This window comes from Heliangelus exortis, chromosome 1, assembly GCF_036169615.1.
Source record: "Heliangelus exortis chromosome 1, bHelExo1.hap1, whole genome shotgun sequence".
Taxonomy (NCBI): Eukaryota; Metazoa; Chordata; class Aves; order Apodiformes; family Trochilidae; genus Heliangelus; species Heliangelus exortis.
The window spans coordinates 58,635,385-58,660,013 of NC_092422.1; the positions used below are offsets into that span (position 1 = coordinate 58,635,385).

At 40.9% G+C, this 24,629-nt stretch overlaps 1 protein-coding gene across 11 annotated transcripts in view; it reads left to right on the top strand.

The window, feature by feature from the left end:
- MCF2L (MCF.2 cell line derived transforming sequence like) overlaps nt 1-24,629 on the top strand; it is a 164,534-nt gene that overhangs the window by 105,427 nt on the left and 34,478 nt on the right. For 9 of the 11 annotated variants that reach the window (XM_071743832.1, XM_071743846.1, XM_071743783.1 and 6 more), the window contains 2 exons: nt 1,078-1,192; nt 20,726-20,816. In XM_071743832.1, coding sequence (XP_071599933.1) covers nt 1,078-1,192; nt 20,726-20,816 — 206 coding nt within the window. Of the gene's footprint in view, nt 1-1,077; nt 1,193-19,952; nt 20,530-20,725; nt 20,817-24,629 lie in introns of those variants that run through there. The other 2 variants (XM_071743856.1, XM_071743866.1) reach the window with 2 other exon arrangements.

Sequence of the window (24,629 nt, forward strand, 5' to 3'; positions counted from 1 at the left end):
AATCTGAGCTCAAATATTTGTTTATCTTCTTTTTCTGATGAGGTTAGATGTAGAGGCACTTGAACTGAGTAATAGCACGCTGTAATTTTCACAAATCACTACTGCTGTCATGGTCAGCTGATTTCCACACAATTGTCAGATTTCAGGGCTAGAAAAAACATCCTTACTGTTTTGCCACAGATGTTTTTAGCTGTTTTTCTTCTTTTTTGAGCTTTAAAGCAAAGATAACTTTCCAACAATGTGTCCCTGCCTACCGTCAACTGTTAACTCCATGCAGTTGCTGGGGCTTGACACATCCTTTGTCCAGCCTATCTGTATGAAAATATATTTGCATAAGACATGAAACACTAACATTGTCTTTAAAAAAAGATACTGTATTTTATATATAAAAATGTATGTGAAGCATATTAAAAAGCTTTGCATTTGGGAATTCTACCCAGTAGTACGAATGCCAGTAACAATACCAATACAGAAAAAATATAGCTACCTCATCTGCAGCCATACTGTAGCATAAGTGTTTGTCTCTGCTTTACCTTTTTTGGGTAATCTCAGAGGTTTAACAGGAAATCTCATTTGAAACACCTTGCCTCTTTTACTGCAGTTTTCTACCACTTCTTTTAGACTGTTCCAGAAGCAGAGCAGCTGAATCAAGGGGAAGTGTTACAGGAATGAGTTCAAACTGCTCAGAAGTCTGAGTTCAAGATGGAGATTCACCTACTTATTTCTGAAATAACTTTTTCCCCCCTAGATCACCTCATTTCTTTCTCCAATCTGTTCATTCCCATAGACTTATCAAGAAAGATGCACTGCCATCTGGTGTCAAAACTGTTTTCACATGAGCAAAGACAGTGCAGAAAAAAAACCCCTAATCTAGTGTAATAAACTCCTTCCTATAAAATTTCCTAAGGTCTGAAGCAAAGACTAGACTGTTCAAAATAAACAGATAAGTGCTGCACCAAGGGAAAAAAACCAACCCCAAACAAAAACCAAAAAACACAGTAGTTTAATTACTGGGAAATTGCAGGCTAGATAAAGGGACTTGCATATAAATGTTCCTGCTGCTTATTTCTCTTCTAGGTGGAAGAGGGGGAGATGGATGCCCTGTTATCACCTTTCCGGACTATCCAGCTTTCAGCGAGATTCCTGAGAAGGAGTTCCAGAATGTCCTGACCTACCTGACAAGCATCCCAAGGTGACCACCTCTCTAAGAGAAAAAAACCTTTTAATCTACTAAGTGATTTTTCATACTCAGTCACTTACATAATGGTGTAGGGGTCAGCTTTGGCATTTAATTAGAAAAAAGGAAAATGCAGCTTATAGTGCAGTGTCAGTGTTGATTAGGGACTCTATTGTAGTTGTTAGATAAATTATAGTGCTATTTATATTTCATCAGAAAATTACTTCCCGGTATGCATGGATACAGATTATGTGATGTATATTGTCCTTTTGTTTCTTATCTTTGCTCTATCTTGCAGTGCAGTGTTCTGTTTTAATTGAAAACATGTATAATTTTGGCAGAGCAAGCTGATTTCTGGATGCTGCTCAAGATGTTACAGTGTGAGGGAATACTCCATAGTTATGGACAGAGGTTTGTCCTAACCATTTGTGCTCCATTTCCCTAGCTCAGCTGAATGACTTTGCAGCAGGTCTTTGACTGAGGGTGCTAAGCAGGCCCAGCAATTAATCCTGGTTCTCTTAGAGAGCATGATAATGTTACCAATGGGCTGCTCAATAAATATTGTGGGTTTGTTGGAGATCTTTAAGGGTATGAAACACTGGTTTCAAGATCCTGATGGAGGAGTGGAAGGCAAGCAGCAGAGTAAAGTACAGACTCTAGGCTTGAGGAGAACAGGGTTTGGCTTTTGTAGGGAACTGGTAGATGGGATTCAATGGAAGTCAGCTATGAAGAGTAAATCTGCTGAGGAAAGCTGTCAAGTTTTTTTAAGGACAGCCTCCTCCAAGCACAGGAATGGCCCATCCTGGGAAATGAATAGACATAACTGGAGACTGACCTGGCTGAATGGGGAGCCTGTGAATGAGCTGGAGGGCAAAGACAGCACACAGAAGGTGAAAGCTGGGACAGGCTACAGAGGACAAAGATAGAAACATTGTCCATACATGTAGGGATGATTTCAGGAAAGTAAAAGCACACCTAGAGCTGAGGGACAAGGAACAAGGGACATGAAGCCTGCTTCTCTCCCCCAGTTGTTATATTAGCAGTAAAGGAGAAAGCACAGAAGATGTGGACCTGTACTGAATGTGCTGGTAAATCAGTGGTAGCCAACACACGAGACACTTTGCTTCAGTCTCCTCTGACAGAGCTTGCAAGGCCTCTGTGCTTAGAGACAAGGTTCAAGGAGGTGAATGAGTAGCAGCATATGAGGTTCACAACAAGGATCTCTTGAGAAATCTTGACCTAAATTTTGTCTTTGGGACAAGATGAGCTATGTTGGGAGTGGTGAGGACACTCAGCAATGTCATAGCGAGGCTACTTTCTATTATCTTTGCAAGGGTTTTGTGATCAAAGATGGACTGATGACTGAAGAAAGGCACGTGCTACCTTCTTTTACAGAAAGGGCAAGAATAATGATCTAGAGCATGACAGGCTGGTCAGCCTCACTTTAGTGTGTAAGAAAATTATGGAGTCCTCTTAAAATGCATTATGGGCTCAAGAAAGAAGGTGGTGACAGGGAGTAGCCAGCACGGGTTAAACAGCAGTAAATAGTGCCTGACCAGCCTGTTTGCCTGATGAGGTTACTGGGTGCAAGAATGAGGGGAAGCTGTGCATGTCTTTTACCTCAACTCGAGCAAGACTTTCATCACAGTCTCCTCCAGCACCTTTGTATCCCCTTAGAGCTTTTACATCTTGAGAGATGGATTGCTAAGTGAGTGAGAAACTGCTTGGGTCATCAAGCTCAAGGTTTGGTGGTCAATGGCACATGCTCCACCTGGAGGAAGCCTTCAGGGAATATATCCTTGGGGAGGACAAGAAGAAGGAGTGCATGAAGTCTGTCAGTGAGGAACTGGTAAAGGTACTTGAGGGAAGGACTGCCAGTCAGAGGAACCTAGATGAGTGAGAGGAATGGACAGACAAGAAACATCATGAAATTCACCAAATGACGAGTCCTGCAGCTGAGATTGACTAGACCCCTGCAAGAGTAAATGCTGGGAACAAAGTGTTTGTGGGGCTGCTTTTCTGAAAAGGACCTGGAGGCTCTCGTGGGAGGCTAAACACGAGCCAGCAGGATGCCCTGGCAGCAGTGAAAGCTGATGGTTCTGGCTGCACCAGCAAGACCATGGCCCGGAATGGGTGAAGGCAGCTATCCCCTGGCTGATGCCCTGCAGACCACACCTTCTGTGTGGGCCCAGATCTGAGCTACTGTAGGGTGGGGACTCACAAACTGGAGCAAATCCAGTGGGGTCCCTACAATGGCTGGGGATGGAGCTGAAGCTCCTGTGCAAGGAGATGTTACAGGAGTGGTGTGTGTTTTGTCACGGGAGGGCCCAACAGCCCTATTCCTACTGATGGGGGGGCAGTGGCAATGGATTCCTCACAGAGGTGGGTGATGGGGAGATAAAGAGGCCTAGGGTAGGAGTGGGAACAGAGAGGTTCTCACCTGGATGTAAGGAAAAAAGTGTCGTTGGGAGAATAAGGAAGCACTGAGATGGGCTACCAAGCCAGGCTATAAGGTCTGTCCTTGGAGGTTTTCAAGACCTGGCTGTACAAAATCCTGAACAACCTGGTCTGAAGTTGGCCAGGCATTGAGTAGGAGGTTAGAAGCTTCGCGAGATCCCTTCAAACTTGAATTATTGTATGAATCAAGATCTTTCCTCTGTGTCTCTTCCAAACTGGGCTATGTGGCTTTCCCAGGTTAAAAACTCTCAGCAACACAAGTTGTGTAACATTGATTAAATGTTGATCTCAAGCTGTATTTGGCAGTCTTTTCACTGACAGCATTCACTGCAGCTCATCATGACCATACTGGGTTCACATTTGGAGCTAATTATGGCAGATGTCCTACATGCATATGTGTGCTTTTGTTTACTGTACATGGATGAAGAGAAATAGTGCTGTTCTTGTAAATTATTTTGTTCTCAATTATTTTGTAGGACCTATTCCCTGTGAGAGGGAGTACTGGTTATATGCAGCACAACACGACAAAGTTCCTTCTTGGTTGTACTTGTTAACCCCTTGTTTATCAGGGAATGGAGTTTGGAAGATCACAGCCAGCTTCATTTTCCTGTGTTTATCACTGTTGATTAAACTGTGTGGTGCTGAGCGTCCCTTGTTAGGATCTTTCTTGAATACTGCTGTTACAAATAATTTTGTACTAAGTTCACATCTGTGCCTCCTTTTGAAAGTCCTTGGTGGTGTGCTTCATGGTGGCCCACTGAACTTCTGCACTGAGTCGGGTTTATGTGAGAAATTCTGATGAGAACAGACAGCATCTGGTGTAGGGGGAAGGACTGACTGCATCCCAGAGCATCAGCCTGGCAGAAGTCCATTTTTACTAATTAAAGCATGGGAGCAGATAATTCTGGAGTTTATTGTTTCTTTAGTTTCTAATTCTTTAGGAAGCGATCACTGTTCAGTATAAACCAAGGAGATAGTAGGAGATAGTCCAGCTGGCTAGATATGAAGCATAAGGTATTAACTATTGTGAATTTAACAATGTTTTAAGTATTAGGGTGTATAAATTTCAATTTCAAGCTTGTAAAAATAAGCCACTGTTAAGATATCTGGGACCATTTTGTGCCTGAAAAATGCTAAAGTCTCAAAGGGCTGAAGGCATACCTGACATCTTCACTTGTGGTGTTATAAGCTTACTGTGTAAAGTTGTGTTTATGAGCCCTTGTACAGGTTTAGAGGAATAAAAAACTACAGAAATGCCACTATCCAGATGTCAGTGTACAGGTCTTTATAAATTATGTTTTGCTAATGAGAAGTCACTGACTCCCAAAGATGGGCACTATAGTAATTTTCCTTGAATGTTGATATTTCTAGTGCTGTTAAAGGTGGTGTAGAGTAGGATTTTTGCTGCTATCTTAGTTTTTAAGGGCTTAAATTTCAAAGACTGCTTTGGATGTTTTGGAAGTTGTTTTTGAGGGTAGTGGAGGCAGTTTGTTAATTGTTTATTTGTTTTGTAAGTTTATTAAAGAGACATAAGTAATACAGATTTACAGGAAGGATAAAAATGCTGCCCACAACTTTTATGCATGGACTGCTCTCCAGATTGGTGGTGTTTAGCTTATGAAATGTGTAACTCTGTCTTCTGGCTGCTCTGACTGAGGGGAAAGGGGCTTTTCTATGAAAAACCCTGTAGAGTTTGGACATGTCTGGAGCCACAGCAGTTTCTCAGAAAACTGCTCCTTGGCCCTGGATGAGATTCACAGCAAGGGGTTGGCAGCAATAACTCAAAACTCATTGTCTAAATGCCTGCAGTCGCATGTTGAGGGAAATGATATTTCATGGGAATGGCTGTGGAGCTGCTAAGAGTCTTGTAAGAAAGGACTTTGCCCCAGGAAGTGGTGGATTCTCTGTCCCTGGAGATATTTAAAAAGAGACTGGATGTGGCACTCAGTGCCATGGTCTGGTAACTGCAGCAGTAGTGGATCAAGGGTTGGACTTGATGATCTCTGAGGTCCCTTCCAACCCAGCCAATTCTATGTTTCTATGATTCTATGACTTTTCTGTGCTCTGCAATGGAGTTCACCCAATAAAATGTTTATGGGTATAGTTAGCAATGGCATTAGGTTTCCAAGATTCGTTCTGAAGTGGAAGAAGAACCAGGAGAAGTCTGGGAACAAGGCTAGCTTATGACTTTCTGTAGAAAGAGGTGAACAGAAACCTCTTAACCTATTTTTATTATTCCCTCTAATTTTACAGGTGTGTAAGCATGACCTTCTCCCCTCTTATTGCATTATTGTTCTGTAGTATCGAACTACTGGCTTTTGCAAGTTCTTGCTGTGTAAACAGTCTTTTGCCTTTTTTCATAGTGAACTGCAATTATGAAGGGTTATGTGACTCATGGGGCACCTTGCATTTAGGAATGCAACACTTTCAAGTTCCATTTTACCAACTTAGATGACCCTGGAGTAGAATAGTGCAAATAGCAGAGCTATCAGTATGTACTGAGATGTGTATGTGTTTGAAACATGAGGATGTTCAGAAAGGAGGCAGTGAAAAAAGAATACCTCATTTCAATTTAAGTTTATCTCTTAACCCTGGTGCAACTGTATATCTTAATACAGAAATCTGAATAATCTTCCTAAGGTGGAGGTTGTTAACATTGCAAGGAAAACTCATGTTTTATCGACAGCTGGATAAAATACAATGTCTAATGTGTGCTTTGTAATAATCTCAAAATATTCAGCACAGGATTGTTCATGGGGTGTGTGACAACAGCCATATACTGTGTGTACTTAAATACCACTGCTGTATCAGAAAAAAGTTATGGATTAAAGGTGAGTACTATAGATAATGGAAGATTATGGCTAGCACTTATCTATAACTGCTGTGTTGGTAATGAGAAGTATGTTGTAAAGATATACATGTAATACTTCTGAAATAGATTTTCCCTTTAAGCAGCTAGAAATTTTTTTACTATTATTGAAGTACTATTTACTATTATTGAAGGTTTTATTAAAGGTGGGGATTCTTTTACTCCGTTGGCTGAGGTCAAGTGATTTTTGGTTTGATACATATAGTATCCAAGATGAAAGAAGGAGAATCCATGGAAATATGTAATGTACCTTAGGCTATGCTTTCAAGGAAGAGTATTTTAACTAAATATTGAAATAGTACTTACAATATTTGTAGAAAACTGTCTGTAAGAGGTGAGTTTCAGCAGAGGACAGTGAGCCAAGTCTTGTGCCTGCCTGAAATGCTTAGAAAGAGTCTGGTGCTCTTTCTACAGCAGAGTCTCCCCATATTTCATTGGGTAAGTAATTTAGGGATTGCTGCTGAGCTGGGTGGGAAGAGGAAGTAACGCAAAACAAGGTTGTCTCACCTTTTAGCTGAGTAAAAAGTGTGACAACCTCCATATTCAGTGTCCATCATTCTTACTGTGAAGTGGGAGAGGCACTTGTGGGATGTACCTTTTACAACCTACGTATACAAAGGATGGGGGAAGAATATTCCATTCAGGTTTGCAATAGACACCTGAAATAGCTGCCTAAATGTACTCTTAAGAAATCATCTCAGAACAATCAGTATTCTCTTCTTTTTTTATCTGTTTTGAAAGTTTTCCCTCTTTCTATTTATCCTGCTCTATAGATTTTTAAAATCTGTGATTTACCCTGAAGGCAAGAGTTACTCATACTTATTTCCACAGCTGTCACTCTAAACACATTTTAAGCATGTAGATGTTCTTGGAATAGGAGTTTCTCAAACGTGGGGTGTAGCATGAGAACTTGGTACTAAAGAAATAAATTGTTAATTATACTTGTTTAAAAAATCAGCATATGGTTTTGCTTGTGGTAAATTAGCAGTTTATACTGCAACTGGAAAACAATAGACTGTATGAGAGAACAAAAGGATATAGTTTTAATGCCTTACTTCCTTGCTCATACAGACTCTTTGAGCCTATTGTGGTCACAAGAGATCGGATAATTAATATTTTAAAGTGTAAAACTGAGTCTTAAATACAAAGTTCCTTTCAAGAGAAATAAGAGATTACATTAGAAAGTTCAGAACAGGTTTTGATGTCCAGTTTGAGTTCCACACTGCTGATTAAATACAATACACAGACCTTTTGTACTTGGATTCTGAGCCTCTCTTTGTAATGTCCTTCTGTCCTTCTCCACGATGTTGAGCGTATCTCAGGTTAACTTGTCCTGTTTGACAATTTCCTGTTTTGAAAGCCGTCCTTGTAGGTTTCCTGCCCAGGAGAACGTCCCCTTCTTTGAGATCCTGATGGTTTACAAATGCTTGGACACAATGTGGCCTTCTAAGAAATCCTGTTGTTTGTGGTACTGCCTGGTGTTGGAAAATAGGGAACCATCCTGTCCAAGTAACAGAACAGAACATGATGGCTTGCGAAAGTGGCAACGTCTGAGAGTTTGAGAGCTCAGTTGTTAAGGTTTGCTAAGCTTTGGGTAGACCCTTGATAGCTACACCAGCTTCCCATCACTGAGAAAACACCAGGTTAACTGGAGGGCTGAAAAACAAATGTCTGTGCTAAGCCTTCCGGTGGTTTCAGATCTTAGAAGGACTCAGTAGTGTCCACACAGCAAAGTGTGATGGGGTAAACCAGGCAGGGATCAGAAAGAGGAGCCACAGCACAATGTGTGTGCTACTGGACCTAATAAGCCTCAGCACCAGGAGCACCCAGAGCACAGAGCTCAGGTCTGCCCAGTGCCCTCAGCACAGATTCACCACTGGTGCTCTGAAAGCAGGGGCAGCCGTGCTGGGGGTAATGCTATGTTTTCAGCTGGGAAGTCCCTCGGGGTCCAGGCTTTCCTTGCAAAGAGCCAGCGTGGGAGGGTTGCCACACGTGTGTCTTCATTTATCTGCAAACTAAACAAGCAGCCCACCACTATCTAGGAGTTAACCACATTTGTTTTATAGAGTGCCAAGGATGAACGTCACCACACAATGAGTAATAAGTGCCAAAAAAACAAACGCCCTGACTGTTCACGCTGCCGTGCTGTGCAGCAGCTTTGCAGCTTCAGAGTTTATTCCTGTCAGCTGTGTTTCATTTCCATGCTCTCCTCTTTGTCAGATTACAATGCAGGCTGAAGATGTGGAACCTGTACCCTGCTGTTACCTTGGCAGCCCCTCAAATTCATCAGTGAGAACATCCCGGGACTTCCAGCAAAATCTGTCATGCTGTTTGTGCCCTTCCTTTCTCAGAGCACAGCTGCCAAACGTTTGTAAATGCCAGATGTTCCTGGAAGCAGAAAGGAAATGTAAAGGTTTATGTTTGAAGAGCATCGCATCTCAAAGTTAGTGAGTAGTCTGAAGTTATGTGTCAGATACAGCACCTGACAAGATTAGGCCAAAGCTCAACACATTACTTAGAAAAAAAAAATTTTTACTGGGCTTGAAACAATTTACACTTGTTTGATTTTCACCTGGTGAAAATTCAGGCCTGCACGGGTAAAGCCTTCCTTGTCTTTAAATCCCACCGTACACCTTCAGGGGTCAGAGGATTTGGCTCTGTATGCGTGGCACACACAGTCTGGTGGTAAGTTTAATCTGCTGGACCTCATGCAGGAGTTTTCATTAGTCCAGTCATAAGTTAAGAGTACTTAACTCCAGAGAAGGCTCTACCATCACTTTGTGCAGTGGTATTAATGGTTGTTGAAGTGTACTGGAAATACGTATCATTCCAGGACTGTAGTTCTGAATAGGTGTAAAAAATGCTTTATTGAGTCTGACTTACTATTTCTAGAGTGAGGCTCACATAGCTTTCTGTTGCTTATATTTACTTAAGGTTAAACAACATGGAGCCTTTTGCATTTATTGGTAACTTTATCCTTAACTCTCCCTCAAAGACCACAGGGCCTACTCCAGCCATCAATAGTTGTATTTTCCATTAAAAAATTAAAACTGTTCTTTAAAAAAACTGAACAAACAACTTAGTTTGTTTTGCACACTAGAAGAGGATCTGTTAAGCAATTTTATTATCCTTGAATTTTATCTTTTTTTAAATAATTTTTAAAAAATTGTCTTTGTATGTTAATGATTATTTCTGTTTCCTTCAGAAGCTCATCAAAGCTGTTCTGATTTTAGTCTGCAGGATTTCTTGGTGGGGTAAAGCTTGCTAAGTTACCACAAAAAAAGACTGATGGATACCATGGAAAGGAAATCAGTACATGTGGTAGAAGCAGATGTCCAGGCCCAGGCAGATGATGATGCCTGGACGCTTTAGCTTTTATTTTTAACACTGGCTACATTCCCTCAGCTTCCCCCCAACAGCAGAAGCTTTTTGGAGCAGAAAGAATGTCAGCATATCTGATGGAATATAGCCAGCATTACTGTACTCCTATCAGATGTGTTTATTTTAAGGAGGAATTGGCTTCAAAGTGAGAGTGAGCCTGATTTGGGGGTCTAGAATAAGATAGGAGATGAAGAGCTATAGGGGCCAGTGGAGGAAGATACTGATGCCAATATCTCTGAAGCTGAGCAGGTGGGAAAAGATAAATGTGACTGTGCTTGCTGTATAAATTAGTTTAAGTGTTTACTGATGCTGTTTATTGTGGCTAAGGAACACAAGCAGTGTTAAAATACCTTAAGTAAATATGTTAGAATCTGTATCTCACCATTTCAAGGGACTTCCTGCTGTGCAGGATAAAGACCCTTGATTGCCTTTGGACCAAGGCTTGAGAGCACCTCTCCTGGTCATCAGTGAGTTGTCACTTGCTTCATGACCAGTATGTATCCAAAATTAGTCCATTTTCCTTATGGGCTCTTTGCAGGCAGATCTGCTAAGCTGTTGCTGCCACAGTCCTGTGGTGATAAAGGATTTTCAGATCAGGTGTAGGTGCCCATATAGCCAAGTGTGGCTTTGGGGGCTGCAGTCATTGTGAAGTTTGGATGAGCCTTTCCAAGTTTTAAGTTATTATCAGCCCCTTAGACAAAGATCTTTGAAGTTGATTTTATTATTTTGTCTCCTACTTGTCTGGCCTTTAAGATCTCCTGTTATTGACACATTTTCCCAACCTTACATGTAGCTCTATTGCCTATGGTTATAAAGTTTCAAACAGCATTTTCATTTTAGAGCTGCAAAATGATCATCAGGCTGGAGCGGCTCCCCTATGAAAATGGGCTGAGGAAGTTGTTCCATCCAGAGAAGAGGAGGCTCTGAGGTGACCTTGGAGCAGCTTTCCAATATCTGAAGGGGTCCTACAGGAAAGCTGGGGTAGGGGTTTATATATGGGTGTGTAGTGAGAGGACAAGGGGAAATGGTTTCAAACTTGAAGAGGGGAGATTTAGGTGAGACATCAGGAAGAAATTATTTAATTTAAGTGTGTTGTGACACTGGCACAGGTTGCCCAGGGAAGATGTGGTTGCCCCTTCTTTGGAAGTGTTCAAGGCCAGCTTGGATGGTGTCTTCAGCCATCTGGTCCAGTGGGAGGTGTCCCTGGCCATGAAGGAGGATTGGATCTGCATGATCTTTAAGGTCCTGTCCAACCCAAACCATTCTATGATTCTATGGTGTTGTTATTCCAGGCTGTGTGATTCTGCTCAGCTCCTCATGAGCAAATTATAACAGTTTGTCTGAAATGTTTTTTGTTTATACCACCTCACAGTGCAACATTAACCTGAATTCTACTTTCCCTGCTTGCTGTGAGATCCTAAAATACAATTTTGCATTTCTGATTTGTTCCCAGTCCTAAGAAAACTGACATACAGTATGAGTATTTTCAGACATATAGTATGAATATTTTCAGACATACCTATGGCCTGAACCAGTAAGAGCTGAGACCAGAAGCGAGCATAATAGGAAAGGGAAGAGAGAAGTGCTGTACTGGGTAAGATTTAAGGACAATTGACTGGAATGTGGAGAAGAAAGGAAAAGAAGTGCACAGGCAAACCCATCAGATTTCTTATCTGAACCTTCTCTAATGATGAAACAGGCTCAGCTCCAACAGAAAGGCTCAGATTTTATTCATCTCCATGCAGCTTTATTTGTCTCTCTGAAGGGAAGACATTAACTATCAAAACCAAAATGAAGAAGTCAAATGCTTTATTTGGAATGTACATTTTAAAATCTGTCTATTCACAGAATTCCAGTGTAGAACGAAAAAGATGGAAGAATAGTATACACATTGTTGTATTTATAGTGATTTAGGTGAAAGGCTTTCTATAAAGCCAGGAACTTTACATTTAATAATTTTTATTTGGCGAGCAGTGCTTTTGGACAGACCACTAGAGGCTGCACTTGTATAGCAGCACTTCCAACTGTCTCTTTAAATTTATTTTGCTGGGATTCCTTCTCTTTCCTATATTTCTTCATGAACAGTGGTCAACCTTAATTTGAGCTGGGTAGGTTTTTCCTTCCACAGACGAAGTTCATTCATCTGACCATGAGAGGGCCCCGTAGCCAAAAATAACAAATTCTTCTAGATCAATAGCCTTTTGTTGAAGCACAAGTACTCACTAGTACTAGTACAAGTACCCACTAGTTAAACACAGTATATGACAGGTTTCATGCCTGATGTCCAGTGTGACCTAGAGAGGCTGGAGAATTAGGCAGAGAGAAACCTTATAAAAGTCAACGAGGACAAGTGTAGGGCACTGCACCTAGTATATAATAGAATATAGTATATTCTAGTATGTAATAGAATAACCCCATGCAGCATCCAGGTTAGGGGCTGACTTGTTGGAAAGCAGCTCTGTGGAAAGAGACCTGAAGTCCTGGTGGACAACAGGGTGACCATGAGCCAGAGATGTGCCCTTGTGGCCTCAAGGTGCATTAAGAAGAATGTTAGAAGCAGATCAAAGGGAGGTTATCCTCCTTCCCTGCTCTGCCCTGGTGAGGCTGCATCTTGAGTACTGTGTCCAGTTTTGGGCTCCCTGGTTTAAAAAGGATGGGGATCTTCTGGAGAGGCTACAGCAAAGGGCTATGAAGATTATTGGGGCACTAGAACATCTCTCTGACCAGGAAAAACTTAGTGATTTGGGTCTTTTTAGTCTGGAGAAGAGGGAGATTTTATCAAATGCTTATAAATACTTAAAGGGTGGGCATCAGGGGGGTGGGGCCAGTCTTTTTTCAGTAGTGCCCAGTGGCAGAAAGGTATCAACTTGAACATAGAACTTACATCTAAATGTGAGCAGGAACTTCTGTACTTTGAGGGTGGCAGAGCACTGAAACAGGTTGCCTGGAGAAGTGGAAGAGTCAAAACCTGCCTTGATGCCATCCTGTGCAACCTGCTCTCAGTGAACCTACTGTGGCAGGGGGTTGGACTAGATAGTCTCTAGAGGTCCCTTCCAACCCCTAACATTCTGTTATTTGGATATGGAGACATAAAGATGCAGTGCAGTGGCTTCTGTTCCATCAGGCACTGTCTTTAAATTCAGTGCCTCAGGAAACTTGTGGTGAGCCTTGGGTCAGCGCTTTGTGGATCATTTTCCAAGGAGATCAGAAGGAACAGAGGTGTCCTCCCAGCTGCACTTCCTGCATTAGCTGCCTTCTTCGGTGTTTTCAGATGAAGCAGAAATACAGGTTACAAAAATCCAAGACAAAACTCTATCACTGTTTCCATCTAAAATTATGCAGAAGTGGTTTATCATCGCATTCCCTTTTTTGTCCCATATGCAATGCCATGTGCCAGAAGTGGAGCACACTCATCATTTCTCTTTTTGCACATAAATGTTGCTGGAATAAGAGCTGATCTTTGATAGACTGGTTACACAACTCAAGTGAAAATGATTCTTGCGGGAATCCAAACTGAGATATCAGGCACAGAGTTTGAATTGGAGCCCAAATGTCATGGGAGTTTGCTTTAGGGGCTCTGGAGGTTTGCTAGGTACCCAAAGAGCTTCGTCTGGGTGTTCATAAATGTTACACTTGTTAGGGACAACTCTGTTCTCAGATGTGTGCACTATTCTTTCATCTCAGTCATACATATACAGTTGGGGCAGAAATTTCTGTCTAGCCAACTTTCTTGGCAGGTTGTTACTTTATATCTCAATGTCTCAATACCAATGCAAACCTCAAATTTTCTGTCATAAAAAAAGAAAAATATCTAGAAATAGAAAAGTTTGCCAAGTTACAGCAAGTGTGGTTAGTGGGCAGATGTTACTTCCCGCTTTCAGAACACTTCCAGCTTGGTTTTGTTCTATCATCTTGTTATGATTTGTACATTTACATTGCAAATTTGGAATATAATTTGTAAGACTGGTGTTAAAAGGATTATCACCTTGGTATTTTTCAGGCTATTATTCAGCTGAATGCTTTTAGGTACTAATTTAAGTGCAAGTTTCTAGAAAGCACATAGCAACTGAAGCAGTAATAGCATTACAAAGAGGTATTAGATATCAGCTCAGATACTGTGGTAAAACGTACAGGGTCACTTAGCAATTGAAACTAGGAAGTTCATTGTCTAATACAGAACTCATGTTTTGTAGTTCTTTTTCATTTCCTGATGTCTCTAAAATGATTTAATCAAGCACCTTCTACAGTGAGGCTGTGTATTATGATCTATAAAACCCTGTAATATCTGAAGCTTTCAAACTGAAGCTTTGCAGTGTGATATGTCCTCTTAGTTCTATCATTTACTCAAGAAATATCAAGACCACTTTCTTCTCCCTAGTGGCTCTGGTTTCCAACATTAACAAATCCTTAATCTCACTTTGGATATTGAGAAAGGAGCTGTCAAAAAATTAAAATACTTAAAGATCAATCAGTTACAAAGCCATTTTAAAATTAGTAAGTAAAACACCTTTTAAAATGAGGGGAATGTGTCAAATATACCTCTTTCTTTTTAAAAATGCCTAGCTGGTGGATTAGTTTTGGAATTATGTGGATGAATTGACTAATTTTCGAACAAAGTAGCATATAATAAACAGACAAGAATGATAAGAAAATTAAACTTTAGTAGGTCTAACTACTGTTTAGTGTCTGAATTTGTGTTTTGTTTACTGTTACAGTTGAACTTCAGCTTTATTTCTTTGTCAAATCATAAACCATTAAATTCTTCTGCTCTAGGAAAAACTGCACTTTCCAGGACTTACCTAGTGAGTGATCAAATCGAAGTCTTTGTTATCCTACCCAAGAGATGCAAGGTGGGGAGATGTAGGGCAAGGCTTTGCCCTTTTCCTTGCTGGGAAGCCAGCATAAAGCTGGTAACATGAAGTATCATAGGGCTTAGCTGAATTATTCTCTTTCACAGCTGCTGTACTGGAGATTTCTATCTTGATTTGTTAATATGATTAATACCATGTTTATTACCATATAATCTGGCTGTCTTTGAGAGCATGTAAACAGCTACTGAGGAGATGGCTTTTCTCTGCTTTTATTCATTGCTATAGCATTAGTAGTTTCATTTTATTTAGTGTGTGAGACACTTATGATTAAGAGAGAGTTTGTGTCTCCCCCTTACACCCCAGAAAGTCATTCCTAGCAGTGGCAGGACAGATGGAGAAATTGTCTTTGAAGTGGTTCAGGTTAAATCTGTTGAAATGCCTCTGGAAATCCAAAGTTTCTCTTGGGAAAAAATAACCTAAATAGCTTCGATAAAAATAATCTAGTTAGCATCTGATATCCAATAGCCTTTTCCTAAGCAAAGTAAAAGAGAATGCTGGTTTTGATTACCCTAGCTTGTTTGCTGATGACTGAATATAGGCCAACTTCTGACTTCAAAACATGATAGCTGCTGGAAAGGTTTTTATCACTGGGGGCATGATGAGAATGTTTGGTGTTCAGAGTATTCATTACCCCTCTGCTTAGGCTACTGGGCTGTCTCCTTCTATATGCTGAACCTGTTTGAGCTCCACCTTTTTCTGCGCAATTCTACCTTTATGGCATGGACAGGATGGGCAGCACCATTCCTTAGATTCCCAGGCTCTCACTGTGTCTCAGATGTTTGTTCTTTTGTAGTACAGTAGTGTGGCCCATGATGGGTGAGCAGCCAGTTCCATAGTCCTTCCTAAATAGGCCTACATGTTGCATGCCAAAAAAAGATCAAGATTTGTGAGCACCCTGAGATCCCCCATTTCTTCAAGCTGTGTGTGCATATTGCTGATGTGCAGTTGATGGTCAGTGATGAGCTACAAAGGGTGAGTAAACTTTAAAAGCATTTGTTACCAGGGATGTGAAGACAGCTTTGGCTGCTTATGATGCAGATTGCTGCAGACAATGCTTTGGTGCTCTGCTTAATGCAGTAATTCTTCACTGAATACTGCTGAAGTCCTGCTGTCAAAATAGCTGTTCAGCTATTTGTATATACAGGCAGAAGTAGTCAAAGTAGGGAACAATCCTTTGTGTAGTTTAAGCCAACAAATAAGTCTTTAAGACTGAAATTCAATTCTGTTAAACTCGAGTTATTTAACCTAAAATGCTGCTTGGAATTTCAGTCAAGCATTAGCTTGATATTATCAAATCTCTGTGATGAACCTGAAGATTTGCTTTGTTTTGTTTGTGGTAATGCTTTCATACAGCAGTGTAGAAGCAATGGGAACTTACTTGTGTAGCAGTTGTCATCACCCAAACCTTGGAGAAATGCAAGGATCTTTCAGATGTTGACTATGTAACTGCTTCCACACACCCCAGGGGGAACTTTCTTTGTTGAGTCCTATGTACTGCAAGCTTTCCCACCTTGTGTCCCAGGTGCATGAGCTTGTAAGTCTTGGGAACAAGAGAGAGATGTCCCCATAATCTAAAGCTGAGGAGCCACTAGGTGGAACATTCAGTTCCTGTGTCTACAGGGAGAACTTGGTGCTTGTTGGGCAGGTACTTCAGCCTTGCTCTCACCTTCTCCAAATGGTGCTACACTGGCTCCCCAAGATGTAGGACAGGGCCTTTCTACCCTCTGCTGTGTTTTCCCCTGTCCTCTGTGGCCCCTGCTCGCCTTCCCCTCCTTTCTACCTTTCTTTGACCAGTCCTTTGTGAGTTTGCCAGACGTATTTCCTGAGCAGGAATGGTTTCTCTGCCTTTCTAAATACATTCTGTTCTTTGTGCTGGTGAATAAACAGAAGAACAGAGCTTATCTCATGATGGTGGGGTTTTTTTTGTTTTGGTTTGGATTTTTTTGTTATGAGGGAAACAAAGGAAGGAAACACTAAATATGAATTACAAGCTTATATAAATTATGTTTCAGAAAGTACACCGGATGCAAGTTAATGCATTAAAGAAAACAGAGCTTGTAAGGGAAATGTCAAGAAGCCTTAATAGGCAGGTGCCTCTGCTGTGCCTGTCTGCTGTTTCCAGTTGTTTACAACTCTGCCAAATTTTCTTTCCCTTCATGTGGTCTCACCTGAGTTTTTGGTTTAAAGTTTGACCCAAAGGGGGGAGTTAATCCCAAAAAGACAGTGAACAAATTAACCGTGCCTTTCAAATTTTGAAACAGCCTTTTGTTTGAGAAGTTCAAGTGGCTCTATCCGTTGGTCAAGGACTCAGACTTGATGCTTAAGAAGAATGATGGTCTTTGTGTCAAGGAAATAACTTGAGAAATATCAGCCTAAATCCCAGGTCACAGATGCTCGGTGGCTACTGAAGTAAAAAATGTTCCCCTTCACCCTGGGGCTGAGCTGGGGCTTATCTGTGGTTGCCAAATGAGCTGCTCTAGAGCCAGGGCTGAGAGCAGGAATACTCATGGGGTGGTAGTGCTGCCTGTTGAGAAGCAGGCAGGGGATGCAAACTGCCTGAGCCTGACTCAACAGGCAGGACCACAGCCAAGAGAAGTGTCCACCTGAGGGAAGACACTGAGAGGCTAAGTAGGATGTAGGGTAAGGGAGACTCAGGCTGAAGGATGAGAGGTTTGTGATATTGAAGAAGGGCTGCGGTGAGAACAAATCTGGTCATTTGTCCGGACAGTATAAAATAATAAAAAAATAAAGCTCCAAGTCTTTTTGAGCTATTCTTGGGACAAGGCAGCAAGGAACCAGAGTGGCTGAGGGGATGAATGAGAGAGACAAAGTGGTGGTGACAATTTTATTGGAAAGTGATACAGAGAAGTGAGAAGACCTGGATTAAGCTGATGAGTACAATGCAACTGGGAGAAGGCAGTGAGTAAAGATTGATGAGCAGGACAAGCCATGTCCATCAGAGCATGCTTCTGTTCAGCCACAGTTTAAAAGTTAAGAAATGCTTAACTTTCAGGCAAACTATGAAGAAATTGGTAGAGGAAATCAGTATTTGTTTAGAATGTAATAAACATTGCTGAGGGAAGTGGGGATAGCTGGTGCTTACACTTAAATCAGGAGCCAAAGGAACATTTAATTATTTCTTGCTACCAAAGCACCATTCATCTCATGCCCTAAAAGAAAGGGGGCGGGGGGAGAATTGTCTTGCAAACTGTCTTGTAAGTGTGCATGCAGGTGTGTGTGACAGGAAAGAGAGGTCAGTAGAGCAAGGATGTGCTGGCACACAAACCTGTTTCCAATATTTACTTTTATTGAATACATGACTTTGTTGTCTTCATAATGTTCTCAGCTTTGTTGTACACAATGTCTTAGTTGGGTTTGTTGTTTCCTGCCTATGACTTGCTGGAGCTGGATTCCAGACTGCAGAGCCAACCCTTTGCAATGAGACTCGTCAATATAACAAGTATTTTTCCACCTGTGATTGGTTCAGTACCAAGCATTTAATTTTATTTTTTTTTAAGCAGTCCATATTAAGGGAGTGTTAACTGTCTGAAGTCAGGTGCTCAAGACTTTGCCACTGCAACTCCTCTAGCAGCAGTGAGGAATCCTGGCTTTTATTTCTGAGCCTGGAAGGGAGCTGCATTCTGAACCTTGTAAATCACCCAACATGTTTGATCCCTCTATTTTTATCCAGTGGAAAAAGGCAGCTAGCTAAAGACATCTTTTGGGCTACTTAGAGATGTGTTTTCCTTTGTCAATTCTTCTGCTTAAGTAAGCCTTGCCTTTTCTTCTAGAAGAATGAGATTAAGCTTTGCTCATTGCCAGGTGTTGAGGCAGATGATTAACTGTATGGAGCTGCCATCTAGATTTTCTCCAGGATCTCAGCTGATCCTGTCTTTCCCTGTGCTCCTGGAAAGAAAGCTTGTTGATGCTCAGTCAGAAGCTTTAATTTTATTCCTGTTACTCAGACATTTCAATAATTCCCTGAAATGTGATACAGATGTTGCATTTAGGTGCTCTGTGGGATCTGAGATTATGCTCCCACTGAAGAAGTATGCAGAAATTTCGGGGCTACCAGGGACTCCTACTGAGCAGGGGAAATAACCCCTAAAGAGTCTTGATACCCTTCAGAATCCACCTGAACTGCTGTGGGAACAGTTGTACTACCTTTTTCACTCCATTCATCCACATTTATGTTGTGTGACCCAAAGAGTTTGTTTTGCTGCATTATCATGGAACATGCTTGTAACTGGCATTTTATTCTGCTCACTCAATAAAACTTAAAATAGTGGGAACCTGAAATGGGCAACAATATGGATCTCTCTCTTCCTCTTGCCCTTCAAATACAGAAGGAGAAGGGAGAGGGGAAGCTTTAATAAATCATGAAAATTTACTGTAGTGGGAAGCATATTGCTAATATAAAGCCACATTTGCAAGGGTTCTGCAGGCTTACAAGGCAAGTCCTCTGATGTTGTTTGTCAGTGCTGTGCTAACCCAGAGGCAAGAGTTAAGTAACATGTTCTGAATGTGGGCAGTGAGGGGCCACTTCTAAGAGTCTTCCATGTAAAAATGACTACTTAGCTTCTTTTGAAAGAAAGCAAGTGTTCCTTTGCATTTTTAATCAGTGTTCATGTTCTCCCCCTAAATATTTCATCTGTAAATTTGAGAGATATTGCAGTTTGTAAAAGAGAGGGACTGGTCTGTGAGTCAGGTTTAAATTTGAAGAATAGCTAAAAATGTCATAGCTAAGCACCTGTGTTCCTCATCCTTCTCAACATCCTCTTATTATTATATTACTAATAATAATTGTAGTCACATAATAATCTTGTAAATATACTTGTAATAGTAATCTTGTAAAGCAAAGCTGGTGTTTTCATGATTCAGCAGTCTGGAATAAGAGATCCAGACATTCTGTTGTGTTGATTTTTATATTGTCTTTTAAGGCATGATGATAACAAATTGGTGCACATGATTTCTAAATGTCACACAGTGCAGGCAGTAGACCTTGCAGTAAATTGCTATCTGGACTGAAAAAGCAGCACATATATTAAAAACGACCCAGTGTATGGGAAAATAATAAACCCAAGCCTTTCTGCCTTGTATTTGCCTGTCGTTTTCATTTTGATTGTGATTGGCTGGCAAGGGCTGCTGCTGGCATTGCACAATTGGCTTAGATGGGGAATTACAAAACAGGAGCAGATCCCTTCACAGGGACTCAGTAGCACAAGCAGCTGAGCACAGGCAAAACAGAAAGGTCACCCATATGTAAGGGTTGGAGCAGGATCTCTCTCACAGATGTTTCCATTCCAGAGAAGTGCATCTGATCTCATTTTTCTCCTCTCTGATTTGGGATCTTTAAAGGCTGTAGGGGTTTTTCGTTTCACTGAGTGTAAAAATGCACCTGGGAACAAGTTTGCAACCTGGAGGCATGTGAGGATTTCAGATGTGCGGAGCAGTGTCCTGGAATGACGTGAAGGACCTGAGTTTTAAGGAATTTTAAATATCCATGAATAAGAAGACAATTCAAACAGAAGGTGAAAAGCAGATGCAAAAGGAAAACAATTTTGGTTTGCTCCTGAAATTATGCTGACAGCAGCATGAAGGAGGAATTATGTCAGCAACACAACAATGGAGAATCAGAGGGGTTTATTTTCCTCTTGAAATAATCTCTGTACAAGAAACATATGAACTGTCTTTTGTGACAAAGAAGAATTCATTATTTGAATGTGGTTTGAAGCTCTGTGGACCATATTTGGGACTGCTGCCTCTTTCCAATGGTATATAGTATATCTTTATTTAAGATGTTTAGATGAAGAATATTCTGCACGAAGAGCTCAAGATACTTGTTTTTTGTTTGGTTGGGGTTTTTAACTAGTTTTAAACTATTCTTTTGAGTGAGAGAACCAGAGAAGTTTTAATTTGTATTTTTAAGTAAACTTGCTCTTCTTTTCTTCTTTCCTCCTCCAAACTTAGTTTACGAGATGCTGGAATTGGATTTATTCTTGTCATAGATCGCAGACAGGACAAATGGACCTCTGTGAAAGCTTCCATTCTGCGGATAGCAGTGAGTACTGTTTTAAATTAACTCCTCAGAAAGATTTTCCATTACTTTTTCTTACAATGGGAAAAGCAGCAATGTCATTACTTCTTCAACAGAAGGTCAGATGATATATGACACGAAAAGTATCCGGTAACACTTCTGTATTGCAGCTGCCTGGGACTGAGCATCATATATCTGGGATGTGTTTTAAGGCAGTTTGCATCTCAGGACATCAGCCTGAGAATGCTCTTAGTTTTTGTGTGTTCACACCAGTGTGTGCAGCATGTATTTCTCCCCAGTGGGAAGTAATATTTGCATGGGCAGCCTGAGCATCTTATTAAGGGCCCAGCTTTCCCTATTCAAGTGAGCTTTATATTTAGGAAGAGTTGAAGATGAGGGCCCTGATTTAGTTTACCACTTGTGAAAGGAAAATGGGTGTAAAAAGTGATGTTGTGTTGTCCAAATTAAAGCAAAGGTTGCTTGTAATCAAGCAGATATTATCTACCTACTATGAACAGTCAACAGCATAATTGGTTACTTTGTCTCCTTTATATATTTTTTTTCTTTTAATGAACACAGTTTATTAGAGGCTTTTTTTTTTTTTTTTTTTTACACAGGTAGGATTAGGCAGACTCCAATTTTGTTGTGTCTATTTATAAATTATTTTTTTTTCTTGTTATCCTTGCTTGAATTTTAGTGTTGATAAGCTTTCCATTAAGTTCTGAAAAATAGAGCTGTAAGCATCTGTAATTTTTCATAGCTGAAAATTTTAAAGCCTGTAAAATAAAAGGCAAATCAAAAAAGCAAATTTAATTTATATGTTACCTCATTTTGACCCAAGAAGTGTTGGTTAGTTGTAAATTAAAAGGTGCTTATTTAAAGGTAATGTATTACTCCTATTATTTGACTTTTTAAGTATCATAGAATCATAGAATTGGCTGGGTTGGAAGGGACCTCAGAGATCATCAAGTCCAACCCTTGATCCACTCCCGCTGTAGTTACCAGACCATGGCACTGAGTGCCACATCCAGTCTCTTTTTAAATATCTCCAGGGACGGAGAATCCACCACTTCCCTGGGCAGCCCATTCCAATGTCTGATCACCCTCTCCCTAAAGAAATTCTTTCTAATGTCCAACCTAAAGCTCCCCTGGCACAACTTGAGACCGTGCCCTCTTGTCTTGCTGAGAGTTGCCTGGGAAAAGAGACCAACCCCCCCCTGGCTACCCCCTCCTTTCAGGGAGTTGTAGAGAGTGATGGGGTCTCCCCTGAGCCTCCTCTTCTCCAGGCTGAACACCCCCAGCTCCCTCAGCCTCTCCTCATAGGGTCTGTGCTCGAGTAGTATTTATATATAAATGTTATTATATATAATATTTCCACAATACAACTTCCTCCTTAGTATGTTTAAGAATGTTAAAATATTAAAATATACCGAAATATTAGCAAAACTCACATTTGCAGCTCACTTTGAAATTTTTAGGTGCAGCATTGAGCAGATTCCGGTAGCGAGAATGGGCAGGAGTCTCATTTAAGAAGAGGGTTTTGGCTGTTGGCTTATTTTTGGCTCATCCTTCAGCATCTTCCCAGACACATTTCCCAATTTTTCTCCAGCCACCCCAAGCCACATATCACTTTTGATATGTGAAATCAGAGCTGCCAGGGCAGGATGCTCTGGCTAAAGCACTGCCTAACAGGAATATCCTGGTTGGACCATCTTCCCATCACTAATATCCTGATAACTGGAGGAAACATATTTGTCAGCACTGAGCAGCTGCTATCCAAAAACTCATACCAATGTGGATTTTTTTAATAATTACTGTCTTACGTTATTTCTAAGACTCTTCACTCATAAATATTTGGGTTGTACTAGTAGGTGTGAGAAGTATGTTTTGAAACAACAAAACTAATGAAGAAAAAAATTTTGTTCCAGGCGGAAATTAGTGTGAGAAATCTTTCTATAGTATGGAAAATTTCTCTTTGAGTCAGAAAATGAGCAATGACAAGCTGATTTTTTATTTCATGCTAATGCTTCAGGGTTGATAGAGAATCAAGGCTGTGAGGATGAGGTAACCCTACTTGTGCAGACACAGGAGGATTGCTGCTTAAGCACATGCAGCAACAGTGGGACTGAAACCAGAGCCAGAGGCACTGGGCTGAAAGATGACTCCTCTTTTCCTGGGGATAGGAGGGAGGGATAGGATCCTGGGCAGGGATTTTGTGACAAGCAAATGTCCAGGGGTGCAGGCTTTGCTATAGTTACATTCCACTTGACAAAGCTGCAGTGGGCAGGTGGCCCAGAAAGTTATCCTGCACCAGTGCAAGACTGCAGACTTTGTGGTTTGAGAGATGCTGCAGACAATCACTTTTTTGTTTTTCCTCTGATTTAGCTACCCCAAAAGTAAAGATATTAGCCTTGTGCAGTCCAGCATGGCATGTGTTTGGAGGGGGAATCATCCTGCCTGAGATAGGTGGGATAGAGATGCCATTGCCTATACAGGCAGCTTAGCCTTTAGATGGCTAAGTCAGAGTTCACCCCTACTATTTAGTCTTTAGGAGCAAGCTGGCCTACTAGGATAGCCAGGCTGGAAGGAGGAGTTCTGTTAAAGACACCAAAAGCCAAGCTTTATGTTGTTAAGTATGAAGTCCGAGCAGTCATTTGCCGTGTTCCTAGAGAGACAGTAGAAAACTGAAAGGTATTACAAGAAACATACTGAAGGTAGCCATTGCAAGTTGTTCACTCTTACTACATTTTTACATCCTACATTGTATGAAGACACAAAATTTCATAATTTTTTTTCTTTTTCAGCTGCTGAGATTCTTCTAAATTTATATTTATAATATCCCAGTTTTCATTTGTACACTGTATACAGAGATGCACAAGGTCTTGCTGAATACTTTAGCTCCTGCAGCTGAGCAAGTGGGTAGCCTCATAGAAATGAGGCAGCATTCCTGAATGGGGGTGCAAGGAGGAGCAGTCCCATAGCCTGGTAAAATGGCTCCATATTGTTCCAAATGACACAAAAAACCTAGAAAATATAATCCCCTTTTTCTTTCCTTGCAGTAAAAAAATGACTTTTTTTTCTTAGTGTTATCATTTCCAAACAATCAATATTCAGCCCACTTTAGCAGGAGCAAGGCATATTATTAATCAGTGTGTTCTGGGTTTTCATGTTGCTCTGATCATAGTTCCAGTGTGTTTTCTTGAAAAAAATGAACCCTGTGTCATGATACTGTCTTTGACTGTGTTGTCATAATTTTCTTCCTGCATCATGAGGCAAAATCTGGAACTCAGTATGAACTCAGCCATTTAGACAACGCATTAGGAATTCCACCATAACCATCCACCAACCTCATATTGCAAGTGCAGGAAAAATAAACTGCCTTAAACTTGGTGCTTAGAGAATAGGATATATGTGGGCAACTGCTCTTGAGGAAACAGCTGTTATGAAGGTCACTCAGGTGGTAGTGAGAAACTTTTTGTCCAGTTACAAAATTTGCAACCCATTCTAAATGTGACAAGAGTTGGGTTTTATCCATCCCCTTGGAGAAGCTTGCTTTGTGATTTCTCATCTTTGGCTTAGACTACATTCATTACATGCAGGTTTCATGCTTTCTGTTTTGGACTGCATTGCTCAGAGCACTGCCTTTCTTAGCTTTTTATAAATTTAAACACAATCTTCTCTGTTAGAGAGGCTCAGCCCATTCATTGCTTTGAAGATTGGTACCAAGACCTCTAGCTAGCAGGATGAGATCAAAATCAGAGAGACTGGATTGATAATACAAGCCTAAAGCTTGCAGGAGCCAGGCAGCCCTGGTTTTGTGTCATCTGGAGTCTTACA